General features: G+C 45.1%; 1 protein-coding gene across 1 annotated transcript; it reads right to left on the reverse strand.

The window, feature by feature from the left end:
- Positions 1 to 1,449: 1,449 nt before the first annotated feature.
- Positions 1,450 to 3,091, reverse strand: LOC123052694 (probable ribose-5-phosphate isomerase 3, chloroplastic). Its single transcript, XM_044476007.1, has 2 exons — positions 2,624 to 3,091; positions 1,450 to 2,010 (listed from the first exon to the last, which is right to left on the reverse strand). The coding sequence occupies exons 1-2, from the start codon at positions 3,002 to 3,004 to the stop codon at positions 1,573 to 1,575; spliced, it is 819 nt and encodes a 272-aa protein (XP_044331942.1). The 5' UTR covers positions 3,005 to 3,091; the 3' UTR covers positions 1,450 to 1,572.
- Positions 3,092 to 17,014: the final 13,923 nt, after the last annotated feature.

The following is a 17,014-nucleotide window of genomic DNA, read 5'->3' on the forward strand; positions in this document are numbered from 1 at the left end:
TGGCGGCGGCGGCGGGCGGCGGCGAATCGGAGAGAGGAGGGAGAACGAGAGTGAGAGTGAGGTCGAGCGAGAGTGAGGCGAGTCCGACCCACGACCGAGCCGACCGGGCCCATGTAACCGACCGCACCGGCCTCGTCCTAGTCAGCGCACCGGGCACGCGCCGATTGGCCACCGTGTCACCTGACAGGTGGGCCTGGTCTGTCAGATACATGGTCAATACTCACTTATACGGCTGTCAGTCAATTTTGTAACAGTTAGGCCCTGAGTTGGTACTGAACTGCGACATGCACGAGTAGTGATACTGATTCGTGAGTAGGTGCGCAAGTGTGGTACCAACGTTCAATTAACTCTCCCAGATGGGGCTCCGTGGCTGGGTGCACTGCGCCGAGACGTGGCCAGCCTCGCCACAGCGGATGCAGAGCGGATCATTGGAGCAGTCTTGCCTCCGGTGACCATCCTGGAAGCAGCGGAAGCAGAGCCCATACAGATCCGGCGGAATCAGCCTCCTTTCTGACGACGAAGGGGACGCCCGACCATCCATGGCGCCCGCCGCCTGCTGGCGCCCGACCATCCTTTCTGACGACGAAGGCGACGCCGCCACATGGCCTTGCGGGAGGGGCCCGGCCGCCGCCACTCCGGCCCCTGCACCGCCGGAGCCGCCTCCACCGAGGAGGAACGCGCCGAACCAGGAGAACCCGACAGGCCGAGGCCGGAGACCACCGGCCGCCCATGGGGTACGCCGAGGACACCGAGGGGGGGGGGGGGGGGGGCATCAGGCGCGAGGGGAGGGTGGCCGCCGGCGGGGAGAAGCCGGCGCGAGAGCGGGATAGCGGGGGAGCGGGGATATATGTGCATTTTCAGGGAGTACTCGATTGCTATCAACTGTCAGTCACTGGATGCTAGGTTCGGAGTGGCTGGTTGTAGGATTTGACAAAGCATGTGCGGTGACTGGGCGCACGCGAACAGGAAGTGGGATGGGTGCGGGACGTGTTCACATGCATGCGAGCTGGGATAGCCCTGTTGATAACAATGGAATACGGAGCGGGAGAAAATGATGTCACGCGGAATACGTGAGAAAAATACGCTGCTGGCACGGATCCAGCTCAAGGCTAACGCCCTAGATAAAGAGCGCCAGGTAGCTCGTGCTCTATTAGTCATTTTCGGAAGAAAAAGAGCTTTTAACAGGTAAGTCTAAGCGGTACAATATATTTTTCTATTTTTGCTTCCTTGAGTATGTAGCATGTTAGGTAATGAATAAGCTTGTGGTGAGCTGTATTCTGAATTATCTGGTATACATGCAGGCTCCCAAATTTATTCAAAGTGTTGTTCTAGAAGATGATTGGCGCCCAAAAAGATTAATGTCATTGACTTGTCACAATCACCAGGGCTTCAATCAATTGAAGTGGTGTTTTTTCCGCAATGTGACTCTCTTTCAAGCCCAAAATAAACTGAGCCATCGAAACATGGAAAAGATATATTTATAGAAGAGCATTATTTCCTCCTTTTACACAGATAGATTATTCAGTGAAAAACCGTAAGTTCAACACATCAACAACAGCCGATCCAAAAAAGTCACTTTGTTTTGACACTGACACCGTCTGATCCAGCAATGATCACTGAGCTTGCCATGTTCAAGAACAACCCATGCTCAACAACTCCTTCCAAAGCTGCAATCTCCTTGCCCGCGCCCAACGCATCCTTGATTGGCGTCTTGAAGTATAAATCTACGATGTAGTTCGAGTTGTCAGTAACATAGGGCTTGCCATCCTCATTCAATCTCAGCTTTGCCTCGCAACCTTCTTCATTGAACAGACCCTGCAGTCTTACTTGATTGTACTTCCAGCAGAACTGCACAACTTCCACAGGCATGGCAAGACCGCTCCCTCCTAGGCCAGTAACTAGTTTCGTCTCATCAACGACAACAACAAACTTTCCTGATGCAGCTTCGACCATCTTCTCCCGGAGAAGGGCTCCACCCCGCCCTTTCACAAGGTTAAGATCTGGATCAACCTGCTTATAGAAGTAAAAAAAGGAACAAGGTTAATCACCGATGGTTCTTAGAAAACAATGAAGAGGATAATCTGAACCTCGCTACCGCCACCCCTCCTAAAAAAATCAAAGGACAAATAAGTGAACATGCAGTTGTTGTGATTGACCATTCATTTTAGCTCTGCAACATCATGGCATTCGACCGATACTGGTTTGTTACTTTCCAACCTTTAAGCAGTGACAGGAAGGCATACACTTTCAGAGTGCTGACAGTCCTGCATGATAAACGGCATACATACAAGATAAATGATTGCTCCTTCGTAGTAACATGTTAAATGTCAGAACTAAAATGATACAGACAGGAAGTCTGAACTATCGTCCATGAAGTACAGTAGTAAGACAGAGCCATCTTTCATGCTCGGAAAGCAAGAAAGATGGAAATTTTAGCAAAAGGTGTTTTATCATCTTCCAAATATCGTCCATGAACTAAAAACATCTTTCATGCTCCAAGTGGAGTATGACAGAAATTCTAGCAAGAGGTGTTTTTTTTTTCATCTTCCAAATATCCCTACAAGCAATGGAAATTACACTTTTATGCATAGTGGTAAAGAAGCAATGAGGAAAGAGGGAGGACCTCGTCAGCGCCGTCAATGGCGAGGTCGATCACGGGGTGGTCGTCGAGCGTGGAAAGAGGGATTCCCAGGGACATGGCCTGCTCAAAGGTGCGCTTGGAAGTGGGCACACCGACGATGCCGGAGAGCTTCCCGTTGGCAAGAAGCGCACCGATCTCGGCGACGGCAAAGGCGGCCGTGGAGCCTGTCCCGAGGCCCAGAACCATACCACTCTGCACCTGCTCCACCGCACGCACCGCCGCAAGCCTCTTGAGGTCATCCTGCGTCAGCGCCGTCGCCGCCTGCGCGGCATCTGCGCGCACGGCGAAGCGCGCCGGTCGCCGAGGGGCGGCGCGTCGCGCGGCGGCCGTGTGGAAGCGGACGGCGGTGGCGGCGGCGGCCATGCTGGGTAGCAGCGGGTGGTGGGAGCTCGTTGAGGATGGGGAGCTGGTGGAGGAGGGAGCAGATGTGCGGGGGTTGCTGCCTGACGATCAACCATCATAAAGGAACACAGAAATGCAGAAAACACCATCTCCAAAAAAACATTGACTTTTTATTGCGAAATCGAAAAACACCCAAATGATAAATGGCACGAAGTAACATGATTCAAACGTCTCATTACCATTCATTTTGCCACATCAAACAGATGATATCATCAAACTTTTTTCGGTTTTTCAGACTTAAAAATGTTTTATCTCTTAAATAAAAATCAAACTAAAAATCCGTTTCCATCATTAAATTTCTCTCGACGAGATCTTCAAAAGTAGATTCGACATAGATATATTTTGACGACATTCTTTTGGTGCCAAAAGTTGCCATGATGTTACACCGAAGTTGCCAAAGTGTTTACACTAAATTTGTCATAATATGTTTCATCTAATTTTTTTTCTTTCTTCTAGATTTGAAGCTACCATTGTATTTCAACTGCTTTTCACGGCAAATTTTATTAATTGACCATTGCAATTTGTAGTAATTAACCACAACAAATTTAATTCATGAATCATGGCAATTTTTAGTAATTCATCATGACAATTTTAGTTTATAGATCATGACATTTTTTGTATTTTGACCATGGAAAATATTTTTTGTATGAACCATGGCAAATTGTAGTATGAAAATTTAAGCAATTCACCAAAGCAATTTTAGTTTCTGGTTCATGGCAAATTTGAGTCATTGACTATGCATTTTTAAAGTAATTGACGATGAATTTCTTTTTAGTTATGAACCATGTCAAAATTATTTCATAGATCATGGCAAATTTTAGTAATTCTCCATGGCAAGTTTAGTTTTTTAATTCCCTTTTTTATAACATGTCAAAATTTACTTTAAACGTAAAAGAAAAAGTAGTTGGTATATACCATGGCAACTTCAGTGTAAACAACATGGCAATTTATGTGCAATAGTGTAAACAACATCGCAACTTTCAATCGCCAAAAGATATCGTCGAAACATATCGATATGGGACCCGTGCAAGCTGACACGTGACACTTACAGCCGTAGACGATGTCAGCAGGAACTGTTTATCCACGGGACGATTTTCACCAGTAGAAACGGGTATGATACTGAACAGTAGTACTACGGTTTAGAAATAAATGGACCAGGCACATAATTTTTTTGAAATCTCAAATAGTGGCCCATGAATAAAATAGTGAAGTGGTGGCTCTAAGTTTAGTCTCATCCCGGAAGTTGAGGAAGAGTTGGACCTCTTTATATAGTGGATTCTCTACACCACACTGTAAGGTGCGAAGGAGAGAAAGAGAAGACCACACACGCGTGCTCGCTTGCTCGCCTTGCCGGGCTCAGACCAGGACCAAGGCGGCGCATACATACGACATGCGCGTGAATGGTCCGCCGAAATCCTGTCTGTTGCCTTGCAGGGGCACAACTTCTTTTTGTCGTTTTATTTTTTGGTGTCTTGACGGACAAGTTTATTGTTTCCTTGTCCGGTAAGTTTGACTTGAAAATCAAACCGGTTTGAGATCGTCATCACGACACGATATCGTCTCTGGTTCTCCTATATATATACAGCTTACCGACCTCGGCCAAAGACACACCAAAAACACCTAGGGTTTTGCCTCATCTTGCAACTTGCGCCACCACCGTAGTCTACTCTATGCCGAACGCCGGCGTGCATCAACGTGCGGGAGAGCAGGTCTCGGAACCGTTCATACTTGCGATCCTGCACCAGGAAAGGACGAATTAGGTTTTTGGGAAGCGCTCTACGTGACTTCTCAAGTTCGTCATCATGGGTCGTCTTTCGTCCAAGTCGGGCGGTGCTACTCAACACCGTCGCTCCTGCAGCAACTAATGAACAGTACGCCCTTCGTGATATGTTCATGTCTCTCTCTGTAGTTGCTACTTCGTGTGTGATGTTGGTGTGCATGTTTTGATGTTCATCTAATTTGCTAGATTGTTGCATGCTAGTCTCTGTTCTAGTCATGAATTATTTACTGGAATTAATCATGAACTTGCCTAATATTCTAACTGTTGAAAATATGCCCTAGAGGCAATAATAAAGAAGTTATTATCATATTTACTTGTTCATGATAAATGTTTATTATCCATGCTATAATTGTATTGACCAGAAACTCAGATACATATGTGGATACACAAATAAATACCGTGTCCCTAGTAAGCCTCTACTAGACTAGCTCGTTGGTTAAAGATGGTTAAGCTTTCCTAACCATCGACATGAGTTGTTATTTAATAATGGGATCACATCATTAGGAGAATGATGTGATGGATATACCCAACCGTAAGCTTAGCATCAGATCGTATCACTTTGTTTATTTGCTACAGCTTTCTTCATGTCAAGTATCTGTTCCTAAACCATGAGATCATGCCACTCCCGAATACCAGAAGAATACTTTGCGTGTTATTAAACGTCACTTCGTAACTAAGTGATCATAAAGGTGCTACAGTATCTCGGAAAGTGTTTGTTGGGTTGCATGGATCGAGACTGGGATTTATCACTCGATATGACAGAGAGATATCTCTGGGCCCTCTCGTTAATACACCATCGTGAATAGTTTGCAAGCATGTGACTAATGAGTTTAGTCACGAGGATCTTGTATTATGGAATGAGTAAATAGACTTGCCAGTAACAATATTGAACTAGATATGTAGAGACCAACTATCGAATCTCGGGCAAGTAACACATCGCCGGACAAAGGAAATTATATATGGGATTAAATAAATTCTCGACATCGTGGTTCAAACCGATAAAGATCTTTGTTGAATATGTGGGAGTCAATATGGGCATCCAGATCCCACTATTGATTACTGATCGGAGAGGAGTCTCGGTCATGTCTGCATGTTCCCGAAACCATAGCGTCACACACTTAACGTTCGGTAACGCTAGGGTAGTGTTGGGGTATTCATATGCTGAGTCCAAAAGTAGCTTGGAGTCCATGATGGGATCCAAAACATCACGAGCACCTCTGTAATGGTCCGGAGGTAAAGATTTATATATGGGAAGTCATATTCAAGGATTCGGAAAATGTTCGGGATTTTTCTGTATTGTACAAGGAAGGTTCTAGAAGGTTCCGGAGTGGGGCCCACCTGCATGGGGAGACCCACATGGACATCGGTAGTGGGTCAAGGCCCCACACCCTGGTCTAGGCGCACCAAGATCCCCCCTAAAAGGAATAGGATCATATTCCGAAGGGATAAGATCAAGATCCCTAAAAAGTGGGGATCGCGATCGGTGGGGAAGGAAAGGAGGGAATTTCCTCCCCCCCTTGGCGAACGACCCTAGAGGACCGGAGAGCAAGCCTCACAGCTCCCCCATGCCTATATAAAGTGGGAGGCGCAGGGGCAGCACTCCATCCCTTGCCTAGCCGCCAGCTTCCCTCTCTCCCTACATCTCCTTGTTCAGGTTGCGCTTGGCGAAGCCCTGCCGGAGTTCCGCTGCCACGACCACCACGCGTCGTCGTGCTGGTTCAGATCCCAACTACCTCTTCTCTCTTCCTTGATGGATCAAGGAGGAGGAGATGTCATCGAGCCATATGTGTGCACCTCTCGGAGGTGCCGCTTGTGCGGTGCTTGGATCAGATTGGATTGTGAACGTGTACGACTACGCCAACCACAATCTCTAGATCGTTAAGGCTTTCGGTCTACAAGGGTATGTAGACACACTCTCCTCTCATTGCTAGCATCTCCATAGAATAGATCTTGGGTGTTTCATAGGAAATTTTTTGTTTTCCATGCAACGTTCCCCATCAATGGCAACATGAGATATGTCTATGCGTAGATGTTATGCACGAGTAGATCACAAATTGGTTGTGGGTGTTGATATTCATATTACTTACCTCCTTTTTCATATTTGGATTTGGCGGTACTATGGGATGAAGCGGCCCGGACCAACTTTACTTGTCCTCGCACAAGAGACCAGTTCCACAACTGACATGCAACTTGTACTGCATAAAGTGGCTGGCGGGTGTCTGTCTCTCCCACTTTAGTTGAATCTGATTTGACAATAGTGGTCGTTGTAGAAGGTGTAGGAACAAAGTATGTCTACCAGAGGGGGGTGAATGGGAGTTCTAAATTTTCTTCGGAAAACTTAAATCTCTCAGAACCCAGCAACGGAATAAACGATAAACAAGCTAAGAGGAACTACAACGAAGTACCGAAGGGAAACTAAAGCACGCACCAAAGTAAATTACATGAATGGAATGCATCGAAAGTAAACATGAGTGACAGAGGTAACCGAAGATGCTCTATGGCGACAAGGTATTTGTTCGACTAGTTCGTCCTTCTGCACAAGGACTACGTGTGGTTGGAGGGGTTGTGACTTAACACGGAAGATAAACTCTCTTCACCCTATTCTCCTCGACAATCAATTCGTCAACCGATGCAGATCACTCGTGGTAGATACTTGAAGGCAATCTCCGAACCTTTACATACTTCTTCTTCAAGAACCACAATCACTCTTGGTCTCTAAAGAAATTGGCACCTAACCGTCTAGAGAGTTTGCATCTCTCAAGAGTAATAGGCGGAGCGTACTAAACTTAGATTCCAGTGATGCTGAACCACTATCTAATTCTTCGGCTCTAGGGTTTTTCTCTCGGTGGATTTTAAACTCAAATCGCTCAGAGAGGGGATTGCTCAACAATCTTCTCGGAATCAAACAGAGCAGCCATCGGACAAAGCCGGCGCGGGGTGGCTATTTATAGACGCAACCTTCCCAGATGGGAATTGACCATTTTGGACACAAGGTCCAGCCAATGGCCAACCAACATGTTCACAACGGCCAAATTTTGGAGCAATGGTAACATTACTTGAGAAACGAGTAAGAAGATCACAATCTCTTGCTGGCAAGTATTTACTCGGAGCACAAAGATATTTCTCTCACAGCTTTCATGGGATTTGTGTTTAGCATCAGAGAATCAAAGCTTTGAACGCCACACCCCTCTTAATAGTATGGTGGTCCTATGACTCAATGAAAGAAGAAGAACAACGAAATAGATGCTATGTCTTCACTTCATCTTCATTCTTCCTCGAGCGCAGTCATTTGCTTCGAGCATGCACTGAACCAATTGCTTCAACTTCAACAATTTTTAGGGGTCACTCTTGTTAGCTTTATCTTTGGTGATAACCTTCGCTGCCGTGCAGGGAGATTATCTTCGTGATTTTCATCAAACTCCTCGATACTCCTGGGACCTGTTACTCTGTGTGCACTAGCAAACACATAAGTCCCATACTGTTTATGTCAACAAACTCCAAAACATAAGGGGCCTATCATTGCACCAGCAATCTCCCCCTTTTTGGACGGTTGTTGACAAAACAGATAATCATCAAAGTGAAGATAGATAAGTAAATTGTAAATCGAACAAGAGTGAACTTGCATTACTTGACTCGATGATGAAATATACTCCCTCTGGATGTATGCAGGGTCAATTGATATACAATGAAATTCCTTGCAATTCATTTGAGTGTGTGGAGGGTTTTCAATCATATGAGGTAATGATTCGCACTGATGATATATAGCCAAACGAGAACATATTGCAATCTTTCATGACTTATGTCAGTAATTCCACTTGCAAAACAATGAGCTTCGAGAGAGAATAGTGCAGCAGGCGGGGTTATTAATATTACAGCCAATAACAGAAGTTTTACATCAGAGCACATGGAATGGCATAATTGTCTCAAAAGATAGAGCGAGAAAACACAAACACCAAATCCAACAAAGCAAATCTATCAAACTCTCAATGTTATTCTCCCCCCTTTTGTCAACTAGTGTCAAAAAGGTGAGGAAAAACACGAGTGCTAGAAATGGGTGAATATAATTCACTCCGAGGCATCGCCTGAGGAACTGCCTGAGGAAGTTTCCGATTCAGAGGTGTCTGGAAAATCTTCATCTTCAGCAGCAACAGCAGATCCTTCGAGACCGGCTTGGGGCTTAGAAGATGAAGGCACATTGGGATCAGCCTCATTAGACTTGCGAGATAGAGGATTTTCTTCAGTAGGTTTGACAGTCGGCGATGCGGCTTCTGATTCGTCGAGTAATTTGCGCAGCTGAATTCAAAGTAAATTTGTTGTAGGTTCACGAGCTGGCAAAGGTGGAGTGGAGCGATCTTGATAATCTTCAGCAGTAAACCCTTGGTCAATGTACTGATAGAGTTCTTGGAGGTGAGAGTGACTCAGTTGCTTCTTTGAGAAAAATTTCTGAAGCATTTTCCATAAGCGCTTCTTGTTTTCTACTGTGATCATATGCACTACTTTTGTTCAATAGTGAATAGCATTAAGTTCGGCTGCAAGATGTTCTTTCTCTTGTCGGTCTTCGGCCATATGCTTCAGCAGAAGCTGTTGAGTGCGCATGCTCACTTCAAGATGTGAAGGAGGCTGAGTGTTCGGCAGTCGATCACGCTTGGGCAGCTTTGGTCCATTAAAAGTGTGATGATAATCTGAAGTGCTTGACACTGGTGCTTTTCCCGAAGAGAAATCTTCCATAACTTTCAGCGTATCACGCACAGGAGGAATGAAGCTTCTGTGACTGACTTTGGCAAGATATTCGGTCTTCATTGCATAGTCAACCACTTTCTGAATCCAGGGCGCAAATACTTTGATCATTTTTGGACATTGAGCTGAATCCATTAGTATGCGCAAAAACATGTCTTCAACATCAAAGATATACCCTTGTGAGATGGCATGGATGGTGTTCCGAAGAACATCAGAGATAGCATTATCAGTATTCATCCCAGCCAGCGGACAGAGGGTGTATGTGAGAATGTGATATAACGTCTCATTGTCGAATGTCAAGTGCTCATGCAGGGGAGGACCATTGTAGTCACGAATTTTGTCTTCATCCATTGTGCATCGGAAATCTTCATCAGTGATTGCATCAATATTATGAACCCGAATCTCAGTTTTGCCATGTTCAAACCGAGGGAAATGAAAGTGAGAGACAAAGTCCATAGTAGAGCATTTGATTCATTTTCCTTCTATCATCCATTCCATAATCCACTGTGTGCTATCGACTCATCTCCGGAGATATACAGTGTTGCATTAAACTGAAGAATAATCTCCCCATTCCATGGATGCTGATAGCCTAAGACATGTGTGAGACCAAAGTCTTCGATGTCTTGCAGAATTTGATTGAAACAACCAATGTTCTTCATAGCAGCAAAGTATGGGAACTCATGAGGGAAAATCTTCAGGCTGTCATAAAGAATATGTGAGTAGTATATTGCATGTTCCTGAGTCCAGAACCGAGGAGATTAAGAAATACTGGGCTTGCTATAAGGACTTTCTCAAAAGAAAACGGGATGATTATTTCTGTTGAACAGAGGCCCTTTGATGCCAACACCGATGGAAAACAATGGCAGTCGCTCGCGAGGATAAGGGTACATGAGTTCATCTTCAACAGAAAGCACATCATCACCATAGATGACGAAATCTGAATGATGAGCTGATGGTGACTTTGCTGCAGAAGGATCAACATCTGAGGTTCTTCGTGCAGTGCCGAGTGAGATCCTCAAAGGAGAGGGATTTGACACTTGTTCAAGAGCAGAGTCAGGAACCGAATCTTTATCAATGGTAGTAGGTTGTTGAGGAATTGCTTTAGAAGTTGGAGGAGCAGAGGGAGGAACCGAATCTATAGGTTCGACGTGGACAGGAGAATCTTGTCGTTCTAACCGAGAAATCTCACCTTCTTCGGACACTTGGTGCTGTGAAGGATTTGCTTCAGGAGCTGGAGAGGCCACATGCACTATTTTAGTTAGCCTCGGCAAATTTGATGCGTTTGCAACTGGTTCATGAGTAGCCGAAGGACTTGCTTGTACAGGAGAATTATCTCTCTGTGTATTAGCATCTGGATGTCAGAACCCCGATCCTAAGTCACACCGATCTAGCATGTAACACATCATATCACTTTGCGTCCTCACGCACGGTATCCCCATGGGTGCCACCTTACCTGGCCCGGGACCGTTTGCGCCTTCTGGCTCACGTATATGACAGTGTTGCTAGCATCCATATGACAGAGAAGCCGGGCCGACATGACTAGTCATAAACCCAAGGTGGCACTAACTTACAGGGACAGGCATACATGACCCAACAATGCACGTGTCGGTCATCAACGTATGAACCCAAGTCGTAGCAAGCTACAAGGACTTAAAGGAACAACGCGTGACATTTCCCCGAAGGGACAGACACAGGAGCAATGAAGGACACATGCCGATCATCCCATGTGTTCCGGAGCAGTAGCAAGCTACCATGGCTCAGTGGAAGCACTAGGAGACATTTCCCCATAAGAGAGGCTACCAATAATAAACAACTAGATTGTCGGATCCCACACAAACCAAGCATTTCAAAATCATACACACAATATGCTCGATATGTGCAAATACAACATGGCATCACAACAAAACTCTACGACTCAGAGTATTTATTCAGAAGGCTCCGAAGAGTCATACATAGTAAGAATTACAATCATGGGTCACATGACCCAACATACAGAGCATACATGCAATGGAAGCATAAACATGTCTGGGTGCAGACATCTGAAAAGAAAGAAGGCTTTAGAGCCTGACTATCTACAAGACCCTCCCAGGGGTTCAAGATCTTAGCTGAGGTAACAAGCTAAACGTTGAAGTCCACGCGGAACTACTAGTGAGACTGAAGTCTCCTCTGCAAAACATAAATTAAGCAAAGGTGAGTACAAATGTACTCAGCAAGACTTACATCAGAACTAACTACTCATGCATCAGTATCAACAAAGGGGTGGTGGAGTTTAACTGCAGCAAGCCAGCTTTGACTCGGGTGGCTATCCTGAACTACGACTGCTGGTAACTCTTTTGAGGTGGCGCACACTGGTCCAGATATTCACCATATCAATACACCACTATGGATCCGCTCCCGTCTCCCTACGAGAAGGCCATCCATAGCACTCACGCTTATCTTCTGCATTTTAGAGTATTCGCTTTCAGTTGTCTATGAACTGCATAAGTTACCCAGTAGTCCATTACTGCGGACGCGGCTATTCGAATAGATCATGTTAACCCTACAGGGGTGTACTTCTTCACACACGCTCTCGCCACTTATCGCCATGTACACATCATGTATCTCGGCAACCTTCAAGCGGAAGCCTGGCGAGGGTGTCGGCCACGACCTGACTAACCACGCAAGTCTCTAGTCCAGGTTTATCGCCTATTCAGGTTCCATCCGTAGGGAGTCCGGCTAAGGTTTCCACTACGGCCCCGAACGATGTCTGCAGGGTTCCCGAGGCACCAAACGGGCGTCTCGGTACACCGGGCCACGTACCTGCCGCATCAGAACCCACCCTAGGGTCAGCGTTGCACACGGCCTCCAGTATACTACGAACACCAAAAACTACTTGCAACTCCTGGACAGAGATCAAGGCGGCTAATAAGTCGAGAGAGTCAATTAAGGATCCCAATGTGTGGTAGTAACTGTCTTGGATCACAAACACATAACTCGGTTCCTGAGGACGGTTTCAATGAGGCAACTCACCATGTACTCCTACATGGCCTCTCACCGCTACCTTTACCAAATCGTGTTCACACACTTAGCTCTCGACAGTGGGACATGTTCACACTGTTCCAATCAACCCCAGATAAATCGGACCTGACGCAACTCTAAGCATAGCAGGCATAACAAGCAAGCATAAATGAGTAGGCACATCATGGCTCAAACAACTCCTACTCATGCTAGTGGGTTTCAACTATGTACTGTGGCAAAGACAGGTCATGCAGAGGAAAGTGTTCAACTACCGCAACATGTAATAGTTGAATCGTTGTTGTCCTAATGCAGTAAAAGAGAGCAAGAGCGAGAGAGTGGGATTGTATCGGAATTCTCAAAGGGGGTTTGCTTGCCTGGAACTGATAATGATAGTAAACTCTTCATCGGTGTCATCGAACTCATCGCCGGAACTACGTCCACTAAGAGGGAACAAACACCGGCAAACAAAGAAGAAACACAATCAATGCAATGCAACAGTATGATGCATGATCATGACATGGTAATATGCTGTGATTTGAGCTAATGCACCTAAAATTAGAAGGGTTTGAGCTTATTTGAACCAAGGGTTCAAATTCAAACTCAAGTTATGAATTTACAAAGTGCATTAACTTGTTTTGATTTATACAGCAAGGTTAAGTTGCTTTGTCATGCGTGAAACCTGTACCAATGGATATATTAGTTTTTTCTGATAATTTTTCATATATAATTTATTTCATTCTGAGTTATAGTTTATTTTCTGTGATTTTCTGAAGTTTATAACATTTTTGGAAATTCCTGGTTATTTAAAATAAACTAAATCCAGAATGATGGGGACATCAATACCATTGTTACACCCACAACCCCTGCTACTAAACATACTGGACCGATTACTAGAGCTCGCGCACGCCAATTAAATTACCAGGTACTTTCGTTTCTTGGTAATGATTCTAATGTTCATGAGAATATGATGCTGCCTAAATTGGATACATTTGTTTTGCTTACAAATGAAGGGCCTAGCTTGGAGAAGGATGAACATTGGAGCAAGAAGAAGCATGGAGTTGATGGCATGCGCAAAGGAGACAAGAACAGAGTTTCAAGTGATGATTTCAGGACTTTGAAGCCACCATAATGAGTGCATGAAGCCTTGGACGAAATATACAAGATGCCACTTCATAATTTTCGTCCAGAGGCTATTCTAGGTGCTGCGTCACATTATTTTTGGGCCAGGCCCATGTAATTTCAAAATACTTCAATATAGGCTGTTTTTAGAGTCCGTATGTGTGGGGAAACAAGAGTTAGGTGGGTTTCGGACCCCTCCTCCAAGGGCCACGAAATTCCCCCTCTTCCTCCATATATACAGCCCCTAGGGCATCGTTTAGACTTTGGGTTTTGTTTAGATCAAAAGTTCGCCATAGTTGCAACTTCGCGTACTTCGTTTGTGTTCAACGACCAGACCAAGGCGTCACAGAACCCCACCTTCATTAATAAAGCTTTCCTCTTATATTCGCAATATCCAGATTGCAATCTTAGTTTCTTGCTTGTTCTTCGTTTGCTCGCAGGAAACAGGCCCTCGTGGTCAGGTTGATCGTGCTCCGGCGTGGTCAATAACCCTTGGAAGTTGGTTTAGCGATTGCTAAGGCGCGACGTCTCGCACGTTCGTAGTCGGATCGTCAAGGTCGACTCCCACAGAAATCGATAGCCACCATCTCATCGAAACATCGGGACACCTTTGCCTCTATCAAGTGGTATCCGATTTCCAGGTTGCTCGGTGAGATTTTATAGTTTTTCATAGTTTAGATCGGTTCTTCCTACCTAGAGTCCACGAAAAATCCAAAAAAAATTAGGGTTAGTTCATCATATCCGAACCAGTCTGAGCCTTTGCATAGTCTTTTTAGTATTTTGCTTTGTTGAATTTGCGGTTGCATCGTCGTGTCAAGTTGCTGGTCTTAGCGTCTAGTTTCCCTTGGAGTTTCGAGTTCTGTTCACAAGTTGTCATGCCGCTGCCGCATCATCATCATCGCTCCTGCCATCTACCACCACCGCTTATCCGCTACCAATCCGTATCCATATACCACCACCGCTACCATATACCACCTCCGCTGCCATCTACCACCATCGTTGTCATATTTTACCACCATATATCCACCACTAATCCGAGTTCTTTTCATATTAGGTTTGTTTTCGAGATCCATCTATTTTCTGTTTCGTGTTTTCTTGCCTGAGTAGGTCTCAGAAAAAAGAAAGTCTCGAGACCCCCGGGCAGTTTTTAGGCCAAAATTTTCACAGGCAATTTTTTCCCTATCCTATTTTTAGGTCACAGGGAGCGTTTTGAGACACTCGCCATCATAGTGATTTTTTGTCGCACTGTTTCGTCGTCGCTGCCCTGATTTCCGAAAAAAAATTGTCAAAAAAATTTCGTGCCCATCCTGTCAGTTTGACCTGGGAAGAGTTTTGAGACACTCGCCATTATAGTGATTTTTCGCAAAAAAAGAGCGCAAAAAAGAAGAGCGCCAAAAAAAATAGAGCGAATTTTTTTTCCAGAGTGTGCTTTTCCCTTGTTTATGTGCAGCGCCGTGATTTTGTTAGTGTTCTAGGCTCGCGTCTCTAGCACGGTCTAGCCTAGGACCAGCACAGTACCGTCGTTGAGCGTTTATTCAACTTTGCATCTCTGAATTGATTATTGCTGACCCTTTTTGCTACCATATTATAAGCCTTCCCAGCTCCACATACATCTACATCGTGCGTTTGACTCTCCCTGGTAATCGCTCTATCCAAGCTTTGAGAGTTTTGACTACAACGGTTGCCGATCACCGCCTGCTGCTGGGTATGAACTGGTAAGAATTTGAGATTTGCTTGACGGATTTGTGACACCCACCACCACCACCACTTGTTAGTAGTCTATAGGATCATATTCTTGTGTGTTTCTATTGCTGCTAACCATGCCAGGATCACAAGCCGACGAGATTGACTGGGAACTTAACGAACAAGGAGCTTCATGATAAGTTTCAGCAAATGATGACTGAACAGGTGCAAGATGTGCTGAACAATTTTGAAGAGGCCATGGAGAAGATCACTGGACTTGAGAAGACGTTCGAAACAAAGCTCGATAACAGATTTAATGAACTGCTTGCGCGTCTTCCACCACCGGCTGCACCTGCCGCACCTCTGCAACAACAACAACAACAACTACTACCTCCACGTCGCGAAATAGCCCTCCGCCGAGCGAGCCGTGTCCTTCTTCAGCTTGGCAAAACTGTTGGTGCTGCTGTTGATACTTCTGTGGCTCCTGCTGCTGATGCGGAGGATGATTATGCGGGAGATTACGAGGATGAGGTTGATCAAAATCAGAACTACGTGCAACCACCAGCACCACAACCACCAGGTCGTCCACATGCAAATAATGGCAATGTTAGGGCTCCCCCTCAGGTACGAGATCATGACCATCTCCCTAAACTAAAATTGAATATTCCACCATTTGAGGGTAGATCTGTTCCTGATATATATCTTACTTGGGAGTTAGAAACTGAACAACGATTTACATGTTTACAATATCCCGAGGAGAGACGTGTTCCTGCTGCTGTTTGTGCTTTCACTAGCTTTGCATGTGTTTGGTGGTCTGAACATTGTAGATTATATCCTGTTCTAGCTACTTGGGCTACTTTGAAAACTGCTATGCGTACTCGTTGGGTTCCACCATATTATCAATGTGAATTAATTCAAAAATTGCAGCGTTTAAGACAAGGAAAAATTCTGTAGAAGAATATTATCGGAATTACAAACTGGCATGATTAGATGTGGTATTGTTGAGGAGAATGAAGCTATGCTTGCATGTTTTATGGGTGGATTAAATAGAGAGATTCATACCATTCTAGAGTATAAGGAGTATAATAATATCACTCGTTTATTCCATCTTGCTTGTAAAGCTGAACGTGAAGTGCAGGATCGACAGGCATTGGCGCGAACTAACTTTTCTGCAGGTCTACTTTCATCATGGACACCACGTGCATCCTCTACTTCCACTGCACCATCACCTCCGTCAGGTGCCACCTCCAGCCGTGATACAAGAAAGCAGGCACAACCACCACTCTCTGCTAAGAGCACACCTGCCTGGCCTGCGCAAAGCTCTTCTTCTTCCATGGCGTCAACATGGCACACAAGTGATATTATTTGTCGTCGTTGTAAGGGAAGAGGACATTTTGCGAGAGAATGCAAATCGCAGCGTGTGATGATTGCTACTGAGGATGGTGGGTATGAGTCCGCTAGTGACTATGATGAGGAGACTTTGGCTCTTATTACACATGAAGAACACGGTGGAGATGATTCTGATCATGAGACGCAATACATGGCTACTGAAGATGCTGACAGGTATGAATGTTTAGTTGCTCAACGTGTTTTGAGTGTGCATGTTACACAAGCTGAGCAAAATCAGAGGCATAATTTGTTCCATACAAAGGGAG

Source organism: Triticum aestivum, chromosome 2D (assembly GCF_018294505.1).
Source record: "Triticum aestivum cultivar Chinese Spring chromosome 2D, IWGSC CS RefSeq v2.1, whole genome shotgun sequence".
NCBI classification, from domain to species: Eukaryota; Viridiplantae; Streptophyta; class Magnoliopsida; order Poales; family Poaceae; genus Triticum; species Triticum aestivum.